Consider the following 17,509-nt stretch of genomic DNA (forward strand, 5'->3'; position numbering starts at 1 on the left):
ACCCGGCCTAGTCAGTTATCTTTTATATAAATACAGAGATTTCTAAAGAGATTTATATTAAGAAAAACCCATGTAGTTACCATTTTCAGCACTCTTCAGTCCTTTGTGTAAATTACTATTTCTTTCTGGTATCATTCTTTTCTGCTTAAATCATGGCATTTAAATTTCTTATAGTGTAGATCTACAGGTAATGAATTATTTCAGCTTACTGGAAAGGTCTTTAATTGGTCTTTGTTTTTGAGCACTACTTTTGCTGGATATATTAACAGAAACTCTTGGTTGAGATATATATATATATATATATACACCTTTTAGTTTTAAAAATGTGGCACAACTGTCTCCTTGCTTGCATTGTTTTCAACAAGAAATCTGTTGTCTTATCTTTGTTCCTTTGTAGATAATATGTCTTTTTTCCCCTCCTCTGGCTGTTTTAAGATTTATCACTGGTTTTGAGCAACGTGATTATAATGTGTACTGGTGTATTTTTTTTTTAATTTCTTCTGCTTAAGGTTAGTTGAACTTTTTGACTCCATGGGTTTATAATTCTCATCAAGTTTGGAGATTTTTGGGTCATAATTTTTCCAAGTATTTTTCTTGTCCCCCACTTTCCTCTGCATTGGGACTTCAATTATATGTATAATAGGCTATTTGATGTTGTCCTATATTTTATTAACTCGTTTTTACATCTTTCTTTTCTGTGTTTCATTATGCATGGTTTTTATTGCTACATTTTCAGGTTCACTAAGCACATCTTGTGTAAGGTCTAATTTGCTGTTAATCCTATTCAGTGTATTTATTATCTCATACACTGTAGTTTTCATCTCTAGAAATTCAATTTGTTTTTTTGTTTTTAATATCTTGCACATCCCTCCTTAACTTTTGAGCATGTGAACCACAGTCAAAATAACTTTTAATGACTATGTCTTTTAATTCTAACATCTGTGTCACTCCTGAGTTGGTTTGAATTGATTTTTCTCCTTATTATGAGCTTTACTTTTCTGCTATTTTACAGACTAGAAATATAGGTAAACCGAATTAAGACAAAATTTCATAGAAATAAATGTAAAATCCCACAGTTCATACTGAAATAGCAGTAACAAAGTATAAGATGAAAAAAATATGATTTAAAGGTAGCACATGAGAAAGACACTTTTATTGGTTACAATTATTATGACTATAAGCTGAATTGAGGGAACAATATGATGCAAATGCCAAAAAGTTAATTTAGTCTTGCATGTGTTATTAGAAATAAATATTCTAGAATAAGGGAGATAATCAACTTTCTCTAGTTTGGACTGGCCAAATCAGAAGTAGAACAATATAGCTGTAGATGGTTTTGAATGAAACTGGCTAACTAAAGAAAGAGTTTGTTACATAAGAAATGGCCAAACAGGGTTCTTACCCTGGAAAAGAAAAAAGTAGCATCAATATGAAAATGAACTTCAAGTATATATTTTAAGGAAGAAGTATGTACCTTGTTTTGTTTCTTCTTACAGAGGTACACTAATAGATGGCTACTAGTGAGTCAATTTTGGCTTAATGTTTAAAGAGTCTATTGATCAGATGTCTGAAAATGGAATGAGTCATATATTTATGCCTATATATGTATAAAATATTTCACAATAAAAATGAATACTTAAAAAAGATTGGATGGAATAATACATGGAAAACGCTTAACACATAGCAGGCATGCAAGGAAAAGGAGAGGGAAAGAAGAGGGAGAAAACTATATGAGTAGTTATACTACTACTTTTTCTACCTGATACACAGTATTGAATACCTATTATATCCCAGGATTAAAAAATTCCTCTAGGCTGGGCACGGTGGCTCATGCCTGTAATCCTAACACTCTGGGAGGCAGAGGCAGGTGGGTCGCCTGAGGCCAGGAGTTCGAGACCAGCCTGGCCAACATAGTGAAAACCCATCTCTACTAAAAATACAAAAATTAGCCAGGTGTGGTGGCAGGAGCCTGTAATCCCAGCTACTCAAGAGGCTGAAGCAGGAGAATTGCTTGAACCTTGGAGACGGAGGTTGCAGTGAGCCAAGATCACGCCACTGCACTCCAGCCTGGGTGAGAAGAGTGAGACTTCGTCTCAAAAAAAAAAAATTCCTCTAAACACTAAGGTTATAACATGAAAATAACATAAAAAGTGGAAAGAGTACTGGTATAGGAATCACAAAGCTAGGATTTTAATCCAACCCTCCTTCCCACATCCATTCATTCACCTACCATTAAAGTCATCACTTAGAACCTTTCTTTTTTTAAATTAAATCAACAGTCACTGTTTGTACTATTATGATTGTTTACAGCTGGAACAATATAGTGTACTATGACTGCATTTCTTTTCTTCTAGTCTTCATTGAATTCCTGGGAGTTAATAATCACTTCATTTTTGTTTGCTTTCTTAGTTGTACATGTCCTTTAAACCCTCTGACAAGAGCTATAAAATTCAAATAAATAGGTCAAATTAATTGGGTAATCTATGAGTTCCTTTATTTTTTTCTTGGAGGCATTTTACTGAAGGCTTCAGTCCTCCTGTCCCCTGAATCTGGGGACATTCCTTTGCCATTACCTGGGAACTCCTGTTTTTCTCTTTTTTGGTTTACTTCCTCATGTATGGTAGGGAAATGTTTTGAGACCTTGTATGCAGGAGTGATGTTTCACATTTTTAACATCTTTCAGAGGGCATTAATCCATCAGATCCTGGCCAAATAATGAACAGTGTGACAGTTCTGGTCAGCGCTGTCTGCTTGTCCTTGTATTACCTTCTCCTTGATTGCTTTTTGGCCAGGTAAGGATTTCTAGATTAGACATTGTTTTCTCTCAGAATTGGAAGATGTTGCTGTCTTGCCTTTCGGAAGAGGTTGCTGTCTTGCCTTTCAGTTTCTAGCTTCCAGTGTTGACACTGAGAGGTCCAACTGCTGTTCAGATTTCTGACCCCTGGTTTGTGAACTGTTTTTTTTTTCTCTAGAACTTTTGGGGTCCTTTTATTCCTGGGGATCTAACATTTCCAATATGCTTTGATGAGTTGTTGTTGTTAGTCATTGTGCTGGGCACCCACTGGGTCCACTGAATATGGAAATTCAAATCTTGCATTTTAGTAAATTTTGGATAAATTTTTTTTATTATTTTATTCTGTTTCACTCTGTGCTCTCTTTTTGGACTTTTTCTTTTTAAATTTGTACTTTAAGTTCTAGGATACATGTGCAGAACGTGCGGGTTTGTTACATACACGTGCCATGGTGGTTTGCTGCACCCATCAACCTGTCATCTACGTTAGGTATTTCTCCTAATGCTATCCCTCCCCTAGACCCCGACATGCCCTGGTATGTGATGTTCCCCTCCCTCCCTGTGTCCATGTGTTCTCATTGTTCAACTTCCACTTATGATTGAGAACATGCGGTGTTTGATTTCCTGTTCCTGTGTTAGTTTGCTGAGAATGATGGTTTCCAGCTTCATCCATGTCCCTGCAAAGAACATGAACGCATCCTTTTTTATGGCTGCATAGTATTCCATGGTGTATATGTACCATATTTCCTTAATCCAGTTTATCATTGATGGACATTTGGGTTGGTTCCAAGTCGTTGCTGTTGTAAATAGTGCTGCAATAAATGTACGTGTACATGTGTCTTTATAGTAGAATGATTTATAATCCTTTGGGTATATATCCAGTAATGAGACTGCTGGGTCAAATGGTATTTCGGGTTTTAGATCCTTGAGGAATTGCCACACTGTCTTCTAAAATGGTTGAAATAATTTACCCTCCCACCAACAGTGTAAAAGCGTTCCTATTTCTCCACATCCTCTCTAGCATCTGTTGTTTTGTGACTTTTTAAAGATCGCCATTCTAACTAGCATGAGATGGTATCTCATTGTGGTTTTGATTTGCATTTCTCCAATGACCAGTGATGATGAGCTTTTTTTCATGTTTGCTGGCCGCATAAATGTCTTCTTTTGAGAAGTGTCTGTTCATACCCTCCACCCACTTTTTGATGGGATTTTTTTTTTTTTTTTTTTGTAAATTTAAGTTCCTTGTAGATTCTGGATATTAGCCCTTTGTCAGACGGATAGAATGCAAAATTTTTCTCCCATTCTGAAGGTTGCCTGTTCACTCTGATGATGGTTTCTTTTGCTCTGTAGAAGCTCTTTAGTTTAATTAGATCCCATATGTCAATTTTGGCTTTTGTTGCAATTGCTTTTGGTGTTTTAGTCATGAAGTCTTTGCCCATGCCTATGTCCTGAATGGTATTGCCTAGGTTTTCTTCTAGGGTTTTTATGGTTTTAGGTTTTACACTTAAGTCTTTAACCCATCTTGAGTTTAATATTTTTATCTTTGAAACAAAGAGAAGCAGCATGGTAGGTGGAAGGTAGATAAAGAATTTCATGCCTTTTGGAATGAAATTTTTGGACATTATGTCAAAAGTAATGTTCTACCAACTAATATTTCTTTCTTTCTTTCTTTCTTTTTTTTTTTTTTTGAGACAAAGTCTCACTCTATTGCCCAGGCTGCAGTGCAGTGGCACGATCTTGACTCATTGGAACCTCTGCCTCCTGGGCTCAAGCAGTCCTCTCATCCCAGCTTCCAGAGTAGATGGGTCTACAGGTGCATGCCATCACGTCCACCTAATTATTGTTATTTTTCTGTAGAGAAGGGTTTTACTATGTTGCCCAGGTTGGTCTGGAGCTCCTGGGCTCAAGCAATCCGCCCACCTTGGCCTCTCAAAGTGCTGGGATTAGAGGCATGAGCCACTGGCCTCATCTATTCTTTCAAAAAAAAATTATTTAGGCCAGGCTGGGTGGCTCATGTCTGTAGTCCTAGCACTTTGGGAGGTCGAGGCAGGCAGATCACTTGAGGTCAGGAGTTTGAGACCAGCCTGGCCAACATGGTGAAATCCCACCTCTAGTATAAATACAAAAATTAGCCAGGTGCTTGTAATCCCAGCAACTCCAGAGGCTGAGGCAGGAGAATCACTTGAACCTGGGAGGCAGAGGTTACAGTGAGCTGAGATCATGCCACAGCACTCCAGCCTGGGCGACAGAGTGAGACGCCATCTAAAAAAAAAAAAAATTGGAGCTGTACTGAGGTGTAATTTATATATAAAAACTGCACATATTTAGAATATACAATTTGATGAGTTTGGACGTACGCATACACCTGTGATATTATCACTGTAATCAAGACAATAAACCTATCTATCACCTCTAAAATTTTCCTTTTGTCCTTTGCTTTGTGTATGTGTATGATAAGAACACAACATGAGATCTACCCTCTTAACAAATTTTTAAGTGCACAACACTGTGTTAACTGTAGGCACTATGCTGTATAGCCCATATCTAGAATTTATTCATCTGCATAACTATAACTTTATACTCACTGAGTAAGAAATCCCATTTCCTCTTCCCTCCATTCTTTGGCAACTAGCTCCTATTTTTTGCTTCTATGATTTGATTATTCTAGACTCCTCATGTAAGTGGAATAATCCAGTACTTATCATTCTGTTACTGACATTTCTCTTAACATAATGTCTTGCAGGCATAGCAATGTTTCAAATGGTAGGATTACCCTTTTTTTTTAAGGCTAAATAATATTTCATTGTATGTATATAACACATTTTCTTTATCCATTTGTCTGTCAATGGACATTTGGGTTGCTTCCATATCTTGGCTATTGTGAATAATGCTGCAATGAACATGCAAGTACAGGTATTTCTTCCAGATCCTGATGTCAGTTCTTTTGGATATACACCCAGGAGTGGGATTGCTGGGTCATACTGTAGTTCTATTTTTAATTTTTTGAGGAACCTGTATACTGTTTTCCATAATGGTTACACCATCATACATTCCCACCTGCAGGGCACAAGGGTTCTAATTTTTCCACTTTCTCATCAACACTGTCTTCTGTTTTTTTTTTTTTTTTTTTTGAGATGGAGTCTCACTCTGTCACCCAGGTTGGAGTGCAGTGGCGCAATCTCAGCTCATTGCAACCTCCACCTCCTGGGTTCAACTGATTATTCTGCCTCAGCCTCCCGAGTAGCTGCGATTACAGGTGCCCGCCACCACACCTGGCTAATATTTTTGTATTTTTAGTATAGATGGGGTTTCACCATATTGGTCAGGCTGGTCTCGAACTCCTGACCTCGTGATCTGCCCACCTCGACCTCCCAAAGTGCTGGGATTACAGGTGTGAGCCATCGTGCCCAGCCAATCTTCTGCTTTTTTGATAACAGCCATTCTAATAGGCATGAGGTTATAGCTCAATGTAGTTTTGATTTGTATGTCTCAAATAATTAGTGATGCTGAACACCTTTTTCTATACCTTTTGTCCATCTGTATGTCTTCTTTTGATAAATGTCTATTCAAGTCCTTCGTTCATTTTTAAAATCAGGTTATTTGCTTTTCTTCTACTGAGTTGTAGAAGTCTACCAACCATCTAGTCTCATTCCATATATTTAACAGTACTTAAGAATACTGGTATGTGTTATACATTAGGCTCTAGTGTTTGCTAAATCCATATTCATAAAGCCACACATTGTTATTAATGCTTAGGTTGGTACATTTTGTATCCTGTGATCCCAATACTTTGGTTTCCACTGACTGCTGGTGCTGACCTAAAGGCAATCATGTATTGCACTATGTGATATGATATAAATTCTGGCTACCTGGAATCCCTATACAAAATATAATCGGATTCTCTCTTAAGAAATATAAATATAAAACATTAAAAAGGTAAAGCAGAAGGAAGAGGAGCAGAGTTTAGCCAAACTCTCATTTAGTCATGTTTGAAAACAAGCAGCTCTAATGCTCTCTTTCTGCATCTGAAAGGTCAGTTCCTAGGACAACTCAGTGGTTTCAAACACATTCCAGTTTCCATGAAGCCTGGCTGTGTAGTTTCTGGGACTGTTTCTTTTTTCTCATTATTCCCTTGGTATCTTCATAATAAACCTCCTTAACTAAGATAACTTGCTCCCATCTATATTTATTACAATCTGAAGTGCTAACAGGTGATAATTACTGGAGGAGTGCTATAACATACTACCAGCTCTTAACCTCTGTAATTTGGATAAGACTGCTCTTCATACTGTTTTGAAAGGTATTTTTTCAGTTCCTACTACTACAAAATAAGTTTTGCCAAGTGGATCCCTAAAATCATAATGAGTAGTTTAAAAATTCCTTGACATAGTAAAATTTTAAGTGGAGAAATCACAAAATGATTACAGGAAGCATTGGGGCAACAAACAGAATATTGTGGAAGTTGCTTCTCAAGAGATAAGAATCCAGGGTTCTAATTTCTAATCTAATTCTTGTTATATGACCTTTGAGAAATCTGGGCCTAAGTGATTTGAACCTCAAGTCACACCTTTAAAGTCAGAAAAATAACTGCCTGAAGATAGAAACGGGTGATGGAGATACTTTCTACTTCAAAAGACAAAGATTCTCTCATTTGATATACAAGATTTCAATATAACCCCACTCTTTGTCTCCTGTTACAAGGAGGTGGCATGTACTAAGCATGCACTCCAAAATGTTTGGAATCAGAAGCAGCAGTCCTGTAACCTAACCACCACTAGAACATACTCTGATTTCACAAAATCCTGGCCATTAAATCTTTAAATATAAGTAAAAAGTATAGGCAGTTGTAGGAACTAAATGTTGTCATTAATTGAGTGTATTGAAAATAGTTTTATCCTTTTTAATTTGTATAAAGGTCGAATGGTTTTCATTTTTAAACAATATTTATCACAATACAGTAAAATTGCACTGCAAAACAAAAGAATGTTGAAAAGCATTTCAAATCCTTTATGTTATGACTTTATTTGCTTTTTATCTAAAGAGCAATTTCTCTCCTGTAGTGTCACCCGCACATTAGGTGATGATAGTACTAAAATTGTATTTAGTGGCACTTAACTGCTATTTCCCACTTGCTGTTTTTATTCCATTTTAAACTATTTCTTTTAAATCTCATTAAGTTTATTTAAAAGCTGAAATAGATATATAACACCAAAATGATTTTGAGAAAAATAATCTTCTATCAATATGAGAAGCATTTTTCACCATTCGTTTCAGTTCAAGAATAAAAATGACTGTCTCCACAAAATCATGCTGCTTCCAATTATTTGTTAAGTACATACCTCTGCTTCCATGTGATAAGCATTTTCCACTCTCCTAAAATCCTTTGTCACAGTTATATTATCTGCCTGAAACAGAAAAAGTCCAAGAGTATGATTACTAAATATTTGACACAATTACTCTAAAACATAGATTAGAAACCTACACTAATTAAAATCAGAAAAACATGGAGTATGCAAAAAGAACTTTGCCTGTTGTTTTAAAACTTTCCTAAAAGTGACATAAAATGAATTCAGAAATCGATTTTGCTTAAAATTTCATATATGTCACTCCTTTTATAATTTGAAAATAGTTTTATTCTTTTTAATTTGTATAAAGGTTGAATGGTTTTCATTTTTAAACAATATTTATCAAAATACGGTAAAATTGCACTGCAAAACAAAAGAATGTTGAAAAGCATTTCAAATCCTTTATGTTATGACTTTATTTGCATTTTATCTAAAAAGAAATTTCTCTCCTGGAGTGTCACCTGCACATTAGGTGATGATAGTACTAAAATTGTATTTAGTGGCAATTAACTGCTATTTCCCACTTGCTGTTTTTATTCCATTTTAAACTATTTCTTAGTTTATATTACCTTATAATGAAAGTATGAAGTTAGGGTGATGTCTATGAGCAATTGTTTGCACATAAAGTATACTTAATGTTGAGTGTCAGTGTTTTAAAAAATATTTAATTTACAAATATTTTAATACAAAATTACCAAATACTTATCATGTGCAACTCTGGGCAAGTTACTCAATTTTTCGAGCCTTAGTTTCCACATTTATCAAATCAGGTTAATACCATGTACACCATATAGCATCATTTTGCAGATTTAATGAGAAGTTGTATATCAAGTATTTGGCATAGAGAAGGCACTCACAAAAAGTGGATGTTATACCACTATGATATCAATATTTATTGAAACATCTAACCTGAGCCAGTTTGGTTTTAGAAAAGTACTAATATTTATATATTCTCAGGGTAAATACAAGACATATAATTCTGACAAAAAAGTTGAATTTCTTATTTACTTCCCAAAAGGTTTTTAAATTCAGTGACTAAAATCTTCAGCTACTCTCATTCTTTGGGGACAAGCAAAACTTATATTTTATGTAATTTTTTTGTACCTTTCAAAATATATGTTAAATCAATATATGATTATGCCAAGTAATTTAATTATGTTATTTGAAGAAGACATGGTTGCATCTAAATTTTAAGATATAAACTAATTACAAGCAGTTTATGTTATCCAGAAAAATTCTTAAAAGTTTTAACTTAAGTTAAAAGCTTTTGACTCAAGTTCCAAGTATCACTCTGATGTCTGTCAGTCCCATGAAAATATTAACGCAATATTTTTATTATGAAAGTAATACCTACTCATTGTGGAAAATTTAGAATACAGGTTAAGTACAAAACAGTACAGTAGTTCTCCCTTAAACAGTACAGTAGTTCTCCCTTATCTACAGGGATAAATTCCAAGACCTCCAGCAGATACCTGAAACCATAGATAGTATCCAACCTTATATACATTTTTTTCTGCTCTGATAACCGAGAGAGCTACAAGTGACTAATGGGTAGGTAGCACATACAGCATGGATACACACTGAACCAGGTATGATTCACATGCCCAGGTGGGACAGAGCAGGACACAGAGATTTCATCACGCTGCTCAGAATGGTGTACAATTTTAAACTTATGGATTACTTCTGGTATTTTATATTTAATATTTTTGGACCAAGACTGACTGCAAGAATTAGGGGTCTGTACTATATATATTGCTTGCAATCACTTTTTCACTTGATTAACATGAAACTTTTTTGTCATTTAAACATACGTCATAAAACATGTCTCATTTTTCACTTTTCTCCCACTTCACTTGATAAACTTCTGATTGAAAAATTATTAGAGAGATAATTTTAGGAAAGGTAACTGGAAAGAAAAGTATCTTTTATTGCTATTTTTGTTTTTAATAGTGTTTTTAAAATAAAAATACATGCTAATCAAAGAAAATCTAATACTAGAGAAAATAACCAAAAAAAATAATAACATTCTCAAACCCCATTACTGTTAATATTTTAGTAAACATTTTAATAAACCATCAATGTATATAAACGTATCTAGATCTATATACAGACTTTTTCACAAATAAAATTATATTCTACATTTTGTTCTTAACTACTGATTGACAGGGTCTTGCTTTGCTGCCCAAGCTGCAGTGTAGTGGTACAAGCACGGCTCACTGTAATCTTGAACATCTGAGCTCAAGCAATCTTCCTGCCTCAGCCACCTGAGTAGCTAGGAGGATAACAGGCACACACCACCATGCCTGGATTTTCTAAAAATTTTTTTGTAGAGATAGGATCTTGCTATGTTGCCTAGGGTGGTCTCAAATTCCTGGCCTCAAGTGATCCTCCCACCTTAGCCTCTCAAAGTGCTGGGATTACAGGCATGAGCCACCACACTTGGCCTGAACTTTTTAAAATAAACTTTTAATTTTGGAATAATTTTAAATTTACAGAGAAGTTACCAAGATAGTACAGAGTTCCCATTTATCTCACTTTCAGACTTCTCTGATGTCAATACTATAGTACATCTGTCTAAACTATAAAGCCAACATTAGTAGATTACCATTAACAAAACTCCAAACTTTATTTGGATTTCACCAGTTTTTCTATTAAATGTCCTTTTTACTACCACAGGATCAAATCCATGATACTGTATTGCATTAATTCATCAAGTCTCCTTAGTCTCCTCTGGTCTCTTGACAGTTTCTCAGTCTTCCCTTGTTTTTCATGACCTTGAAAGTTTTGGTCATGTATTTTGCAGAATGTCCCTCATTTTGACATTGATGTTTTCTCATGATTAGACTAGAGTTATAAATTTTAGGAAAGAATACTATAGAGGTGAAATGCCTTTTTAATCACAACACATCAGGCAGTACATGGTATCCACATGACACTACTCAAGATACTAATACTGGTCACTTGGGTAAAGTAGTGTTTGCCAGTTTCCTCCACTGTAAAGTTATTATTTTCCCCTTTCCATACTTTATTAATTGGAAGCATGTCACTAAGTGCAGCCCACACTCACTCAATAAATACTACTTTATTTATTTTGTTGCTCAATTGTTCTAGCTTTGGCCATTGGGACTTCTTTCAGGTTGGCTCCTTTATCTGTTTGACATACCCCTTTCCTTTACTTTTTGAGCACTTTCTTACTTTCTGTTGCAAGATATTACAGCCTTATGTAGTTTCCTTGCCCCAGTCCTAGAATAAGCCCTTTCTCCAAGAAGCATAGTACCTTTTCTTTGAGATTCATATGTAGAACCAAGATCTGAATGCTGAGACTGCTTACTGCTATTGGGGTGTCATTCCTTCTAGGCTCTCTCAGTGGACAGAGCTAGGTTACATATATATATATATATATATATATATATATATATATATATATATATATATGCATAGACATATATACGCACACAGATACTAACTCACATGTAAAATTTTCTGTATTTTTCCATCTGTACAATATACAAAGGTAAATATGAGTTCACACTGATGTTTTCAACTCTAATCCTGAATCACAGAATTCATTTTAACCTTACATTTTTATCTGTAACTTCCCTCTCTGATAGTGAGAAACCTGGCTCCCATCATCCACTATCCACTTATTTATTTGTTTAACCCCAGTATACATGTAAAGCAGTTTCAGACTTGTTAACAAATACCCCTTTGGAAAACATATTTACCAACTACAGCATAGAGTTTTTGTATCTTTATTCTTCATCCTTATAATTTCCAGTCAAAACACCATTTTCCAGTAATTTAGGACACTCCCTGCCCCTATCACCTTAAGCACAGTTATGTCACTCATTTGTAAGAACTGGGTCCATTTGTCAACAGAATAAATTTTATCCTGGGATTGATCCTGTGATAGGCTCTTTGATGCCTTTTTCCCGCAGTTTACATACATCAAGCTTCACTATTTGTGATTTACAGCTCTATGAGGTTTGACAAATGCATAAAGTCATGTATGTACCACTCCAGTACCATAAAGAAGTTCTTTCACCTTAAAAATTTCTCCATGCATCTCTTTTAGTCAACCACTTTGCCCTCCAACAGTTAACCACTAATCTGTTTTCGTTCCCCATAGTTTTACTTTTCTCCAGAAGATCATATGAATAGAATCATAAAATTCAAAGCTTTCGGGTCTGGCTTCTTTCACTGGCTAATATGCAGCTAAGATTCACTAACGTTGTTTTGTGAATCAATTCTCATTTTTATTGCTGAATAACATTCTTTTGCATGGATGTACCACAGTTTTTTATTATTTATTTATTTATTTATTTATTTATTTATATTATTATACTTTAGGTTTTAGGGTACATGTGCACAATGTGCAGGTTTGTTACATATGTATCCATGTGTCATGTTGATTTCCTGCACCCATTAACTCGTCATTTAGCATTAGGTATATCTCCTAATGCTGTCCCTCCCCCCTCCCCCAACCCCACAACAGTCCCCGGAGTGTGATGTTCCCCTTCCTGTGATGGGGATGTTCAATTCCCACCTATGAGTGAGAACATGCGGTGTTTGGTTTTTTGTCCTTGCGATAGTTTACTGAGAATGATGTTTTCCAGTTTCATCCATGTCCCTACAAAGGACATGAACTCATCATTTTTTATGGCTGCATAGTATTCCATGGTGTATATGTGCCACATTTTCTTAATCCAGTCTATCATTGTTGGACATTTGGGTTGGTTCCAACTCTTTGCTATTGTGAATAGTGCTGCAATAAACATACGTGTGCATGTGTCTTTATAGCAGCATGATTTATAGTCCTTTGGGTATATACCCAGTAATGGGATGGCTGGGTCAAATGGTATTTCTTTTTTAAATCCATTCCACTGCTGAAAGACATCTTGGCTGCTTCCAGTTTTAGAAGTTATGAATAAAGCTGCTATAAACATTTGTGTGCAGATTCTTATATGTACTTACGTTTTCAATTCACTTCGGCAAATTATCCTAGAATGCTGACTTCTATGGTAAGTCTATATTTAACTTATAAGAAACTGTAAGACTACCTTCCAAAGTGGCCATATAATTTTGCAATCTCACCAGCATTGAATGAGAATTTCTGTTGCTCTGCATCCTTCCCAGCGTTTGGTATCAGTGTTACTGTATTGAAGCCATTCTAATAGGTACATAGCAGTATTTCATTGTGGTTTTATTTTCCATTTCCCTATTGACAAGTAATGTTATCTTTTCATGTGCCTATTTGCCATCTGTATAAATTCCCTGGTGAAGTGTCTGTTAAGATCTTTTGTGCATTTTTATTGAGCTGTTTGTTACTGCTGAATTGAGGTCTATATATGTTCTTGATACAAGTCCTTCATCAGCTATGTAATTTACAAATATTTTCTCCCAGTCTATAGACTGACTTTTCATTTTCTTAACAGATACAAGTCCTTTATCAGCTATGTAATTTACAAATATTTTCTTCCAGTCTATAGATTGGCTTTTCATTTTCTTAACAACATTTTTCACAAAGTGAGTTTTTAACTGTCATAAAATACAATTTATCTTTTTCTTTGTTTCACGGACTGTGCTTTTTGGTAATACAGGTTGAACATCCTAAATGTGAAAATCCAAAATTTGAAAAGCTCAAAAATTCAAAACTTTTTTTCAGCACCAACGTGATGCTCAAAGAAAATGCCTCTTGGAGAATTCTGAATTTTAGATTTTTGGATTTGGGATATTCAACCATTAAGTATATAATGCAAATATTCCAAAATAAAAATCTGAAATCTGAAACATTTCTGGTCCCAACATTTCAGACAAGGGATACTCAACCTCTGTATCTAAAAACTCATCTTGAATCCTAAGGTCACATAGATTTTCTCCTTTTATTTTTTCTAGAAGTTTTGTGTTTTACTGTTGGGAAAGGCAATCTCATGCTATAGTCTTTTGATCTACACTCAACTGCCCAGGAATGGGCCGTGGCCCTGGAGCACTTGCTTACTAAGAGATAAAGTGTCTTTCAGAGCTTGTGCTGGGCTTGTTTCCTTGTATGGGAATACCTTCCCCATTTCAGACTCAATATGTAATTTTTTGTTCTACTTAAAGGTTGTATGTCGTATGACACCTGACCAACCTCACTACTACATCTGCACCCTGTAGGAAGGGGACTGAGTCCTTCTGTTGCAGCACAAGAGATGTGCATGCAGGTCAACTGCCCTGCATTAGCTGCTGGGAAGGAGTTGCTGGCGATGGGGGACTGACATCTACTACTGACTCTGATCTCACACTTGTCTTTTCTCTACATAAGTAAGGTTTGTTCCATCCAGTGCTTGACTGCATTGTGTTTTCTTGGTGACTCTCACACCAAAATGCAGTGGGCAGAAGTGCTTGGACTTCTATCCTGGTAGAAGGCAACAGATGCTACATGCTCAATATTGACCAATTTTGAACAAAGTTTTGTGTAAGGTGTGAGGTGAGTGTGGAGGTTCATTTTTTTGCATACAGACATTTGACTTGCAGCAACATTTGTTGAAAAGACTCCTTTCTTTATCGAATTGCTTCTACACTCCTATTGTTTTTCTCTCTGAAAAACAATCTTAGAACAAGTAAAATACTTATTTACTTTAGCCCAGTGATTTTTTAATTTTTTTTAAATTTTTATTATTATACTTTAAGTTCTAGGGTACATGTGCACAATGTGCAGGTTTGTTACATATGTATACATGTGCCATGTTGGTGTGCTGCACCCATTAACTCGTAATTTACATTAGGTATATCTCCTAATGCTATCCCTCCCCCTGCCTCCACCCCAAGACAGGCCCTGGTGTGTGATGTTCCCCATCCTGTGTCCAAGTGTTCTCATTGTTCAATTCCCACCTATGAGTGAGAACATGTGGTGGTTGGTTTTCTGTCCTCATGATAGTTTGCTGAGAATGATGGTTTCCAGCTTCATCCATGTCCCTACAAAGGACAGGAACTCATCCTTTTTTATGGCTGCATACTATTCCATGGTGCATATGTGCCACATTTTCTTAATCCACTCTATCACTGATGGACATTTGGGTTGGTTTCAAGTCTTTGATATTGTGAATAGTGCCACAATAAACCTATGTGTGCATGTGTCTTTACAGCAGCATGATTTATAATCCTCTGGGTATATACCCAGTAATGGGATGGCTGGGTCAAATGGTATGTCTGGTTCTAGATCCTTGAGGAATCACCACACTGTCTTTCACAATGGTCGCACTAGTTTACAGTCCCACCAAAAGCGCAAAAGTGTTCCTGTTTCTCCATATCCTCTCCAGCACCTGTTGTTTCCTGACTTTTTAATGATTGCCATTCTAACTGGTATGAGGTGGTATCTCATTGTGGTTTTCATTTGCATTTCTCTGATGCCCAGTGATGATGAGCATTTTTTCACGTGTCTTTTAGCCGCATAAATGTCTTCTTTTTTTAAAATTGTATTATTATTATACTTTAAGTTTAGAGTACATGTACACAACGTGCAGGTTTGTTACATATGTATACATGTGCCAGGTTGGTGTGCTGCACCCATTAACTCGTCATTTAGCATTAGGTATATCTCCTAATGCTATTCCTCCCCCCTCCCCCCACCCCACAATAGTTCCCAGAGTGTGATGTTCCCCTTCCTGTGTCCATGTGTTCTCATTGTTCAATTTCCACCTATCAGTGAGAACATGCAGTGTTTGGTTTTTTGTCCTTGCGATAGTTTACTGAGAATGATGGTTTCCAGTTTCATCCATGTCCTTACAAAGGACATGAACTCATCATTTTTTATGGCTGCATAGTATTCCATGGTGTATATGTGCCACATTTTCTTAATCCAGTCTATCGTTGTTGGACATTTGGGTTGGTTCCAAGCCTTTGCTATTGTGAATAGTGCTGCTATAAACATATGTGTGCATGTGTCTTTATAGCAGCATGATTTATAATCCTTTGGGTATATACCCAGTAATGGGATGGCTGGGTCAAATGGTATTTCTAGTTCTAGATCCTTGAGGAATCGTCACACTGACTTCCACAATGGTTGAACTAGTTTACAGTCCCACCAACCATGTAAAAGTGTTCCTATTTCTCCACATCCTCTCCAGCACCTGTTGTTTCCTGACTTTTTAATGATCACCATTCTAACTGGTGTGAGATGGTATCTCATTGTGGTTTTGATTTGCATTTCTCTGATGGCCAGTGATGATGAGCATTTTTTCACGTGTTTTTTGGGTGCATAAATGTCTTCTTTTGAGAAGTGTCTGTTCATATCCTTTGCCCACTTTTTGATGGGGTTGTTTTTTTCTTGTAAATTTGTTTGAGTTCATTGTAGATTCTGGATATTAGCCCTTTGTCAGATGAGTAGGTTGCAAAAATTTTCTCCCATTCTGTAGGTTGCCTGTTCACTCTGATGGTAGTTTCTTTTGCTGTGCAGAAGTTCTTTAGTTTAATTAGATCCCATTTGTCAATTTTGGCTTTTGTTGCCATTGCTTTTGGTGTTTTAGACATGAAGTCCTTGCCCATGCCTATGTCCTGAATGGTATTGCCTAGGTTTTCTTCTGGGGTTTTTATGGTTTTAGGTGTAACATGTAAGTCTTTAATCCATCTTGAATTAACATTTGTATAAGGTGTAAGGAAGGGATCCAGTTTCAGCTTTCTACACATGGCTAGCCAGTTTTCCCAGCAACAGCATTTATTAAATAGGGAATCGTTTCCCCATTTCTTGTTTTTGTCAGGTTTTTGAAAGATCAGATGGTTGTAGATGTGTGGTATTATTTCTGAGAGCTCTGTTCTGCTCCATTGGTCTATATCTCTGTTTTGGTTCCAGTACCATGCTGTTTTGGTTACTGTAGCCTTGTAGTACAGTTTGAAGCCAGGCAGCACGATGCCTCCTGCTTTGTTCTTTTGGCTTAGGATTGACTTGGTGATGCGGGCTCTTTTTTGGTTCCATATGAACTTTAAAGTAGTTCTTTCCAATTCTGTGAAGAAAGTCATTGGTAGCTTGATGGGGATGGCATTGGATCTATAAAGTACCTTGGGTAGTATGGCCATTTTCATGATATTGATTCTTCCTACCCATGAGCATGGAATGTTTTTCCATTTGTTTGTGTCCTCTTTTACTTCATTGAGCAGTGGTTTGTAGTTCTCCTTGAAGAGGTCCTTCACATCCCTTGTAAGTTGGATTCCTAGGTATTTTATTCTCTTTGAAGCAATTGTGAATGGTAGTTCACTCATGATTTGGCTGTTTGTCTGTTACTGGTGTATAGGAATGCTTGTGATTTTTGCACATTGATTTTGGATCCTGAGACTTTCTTGAAGTTACCTATCAGCTTAAGGAGATTTTGGGCTGAGATGATGGGGTTTTCTAAAT

General features: G+C 36.1%; 1 protein-coding gene across 1 annotated transcript in view; it reads right to left on the reverse strand.

Moving 5' to 3' along the window:
- IRAK1BP1 (interleukin 1 receptor associated kinase 1 binding protein 1) overlaps positions 1 to 17,509 on the reverse strand; it is a 37,635-nt gene that overhangs the window by 5,873 nt on the left and 14,253 nt on the right. Inside the window, exon 2 of the mRNA XM_003258258.4 lies at positions 8,131 to 8,196. Coding sequence (XP_003258306.1) covers positions 8,131 to 8,196 — 66 coding nt within the window. The remainder of the gene's footprint in view (positions 1 to 8,130; positions 8,197 to 17,509) is intronic.

This window comes from Nomascus leucogenys, chromosome 18, assembly GCF_006542625.1.
Source record: "Nomascus leucogenys isolate Asia chromosome 18, Asia_NLE_v1, whole genome shotgun sequence".
Lineage (NCBI taxonomy): Eukaryota > Metazoa > Chordata > Mammalia > Primates > Hylobatidae > Nomascus > Nomascus leucogenys.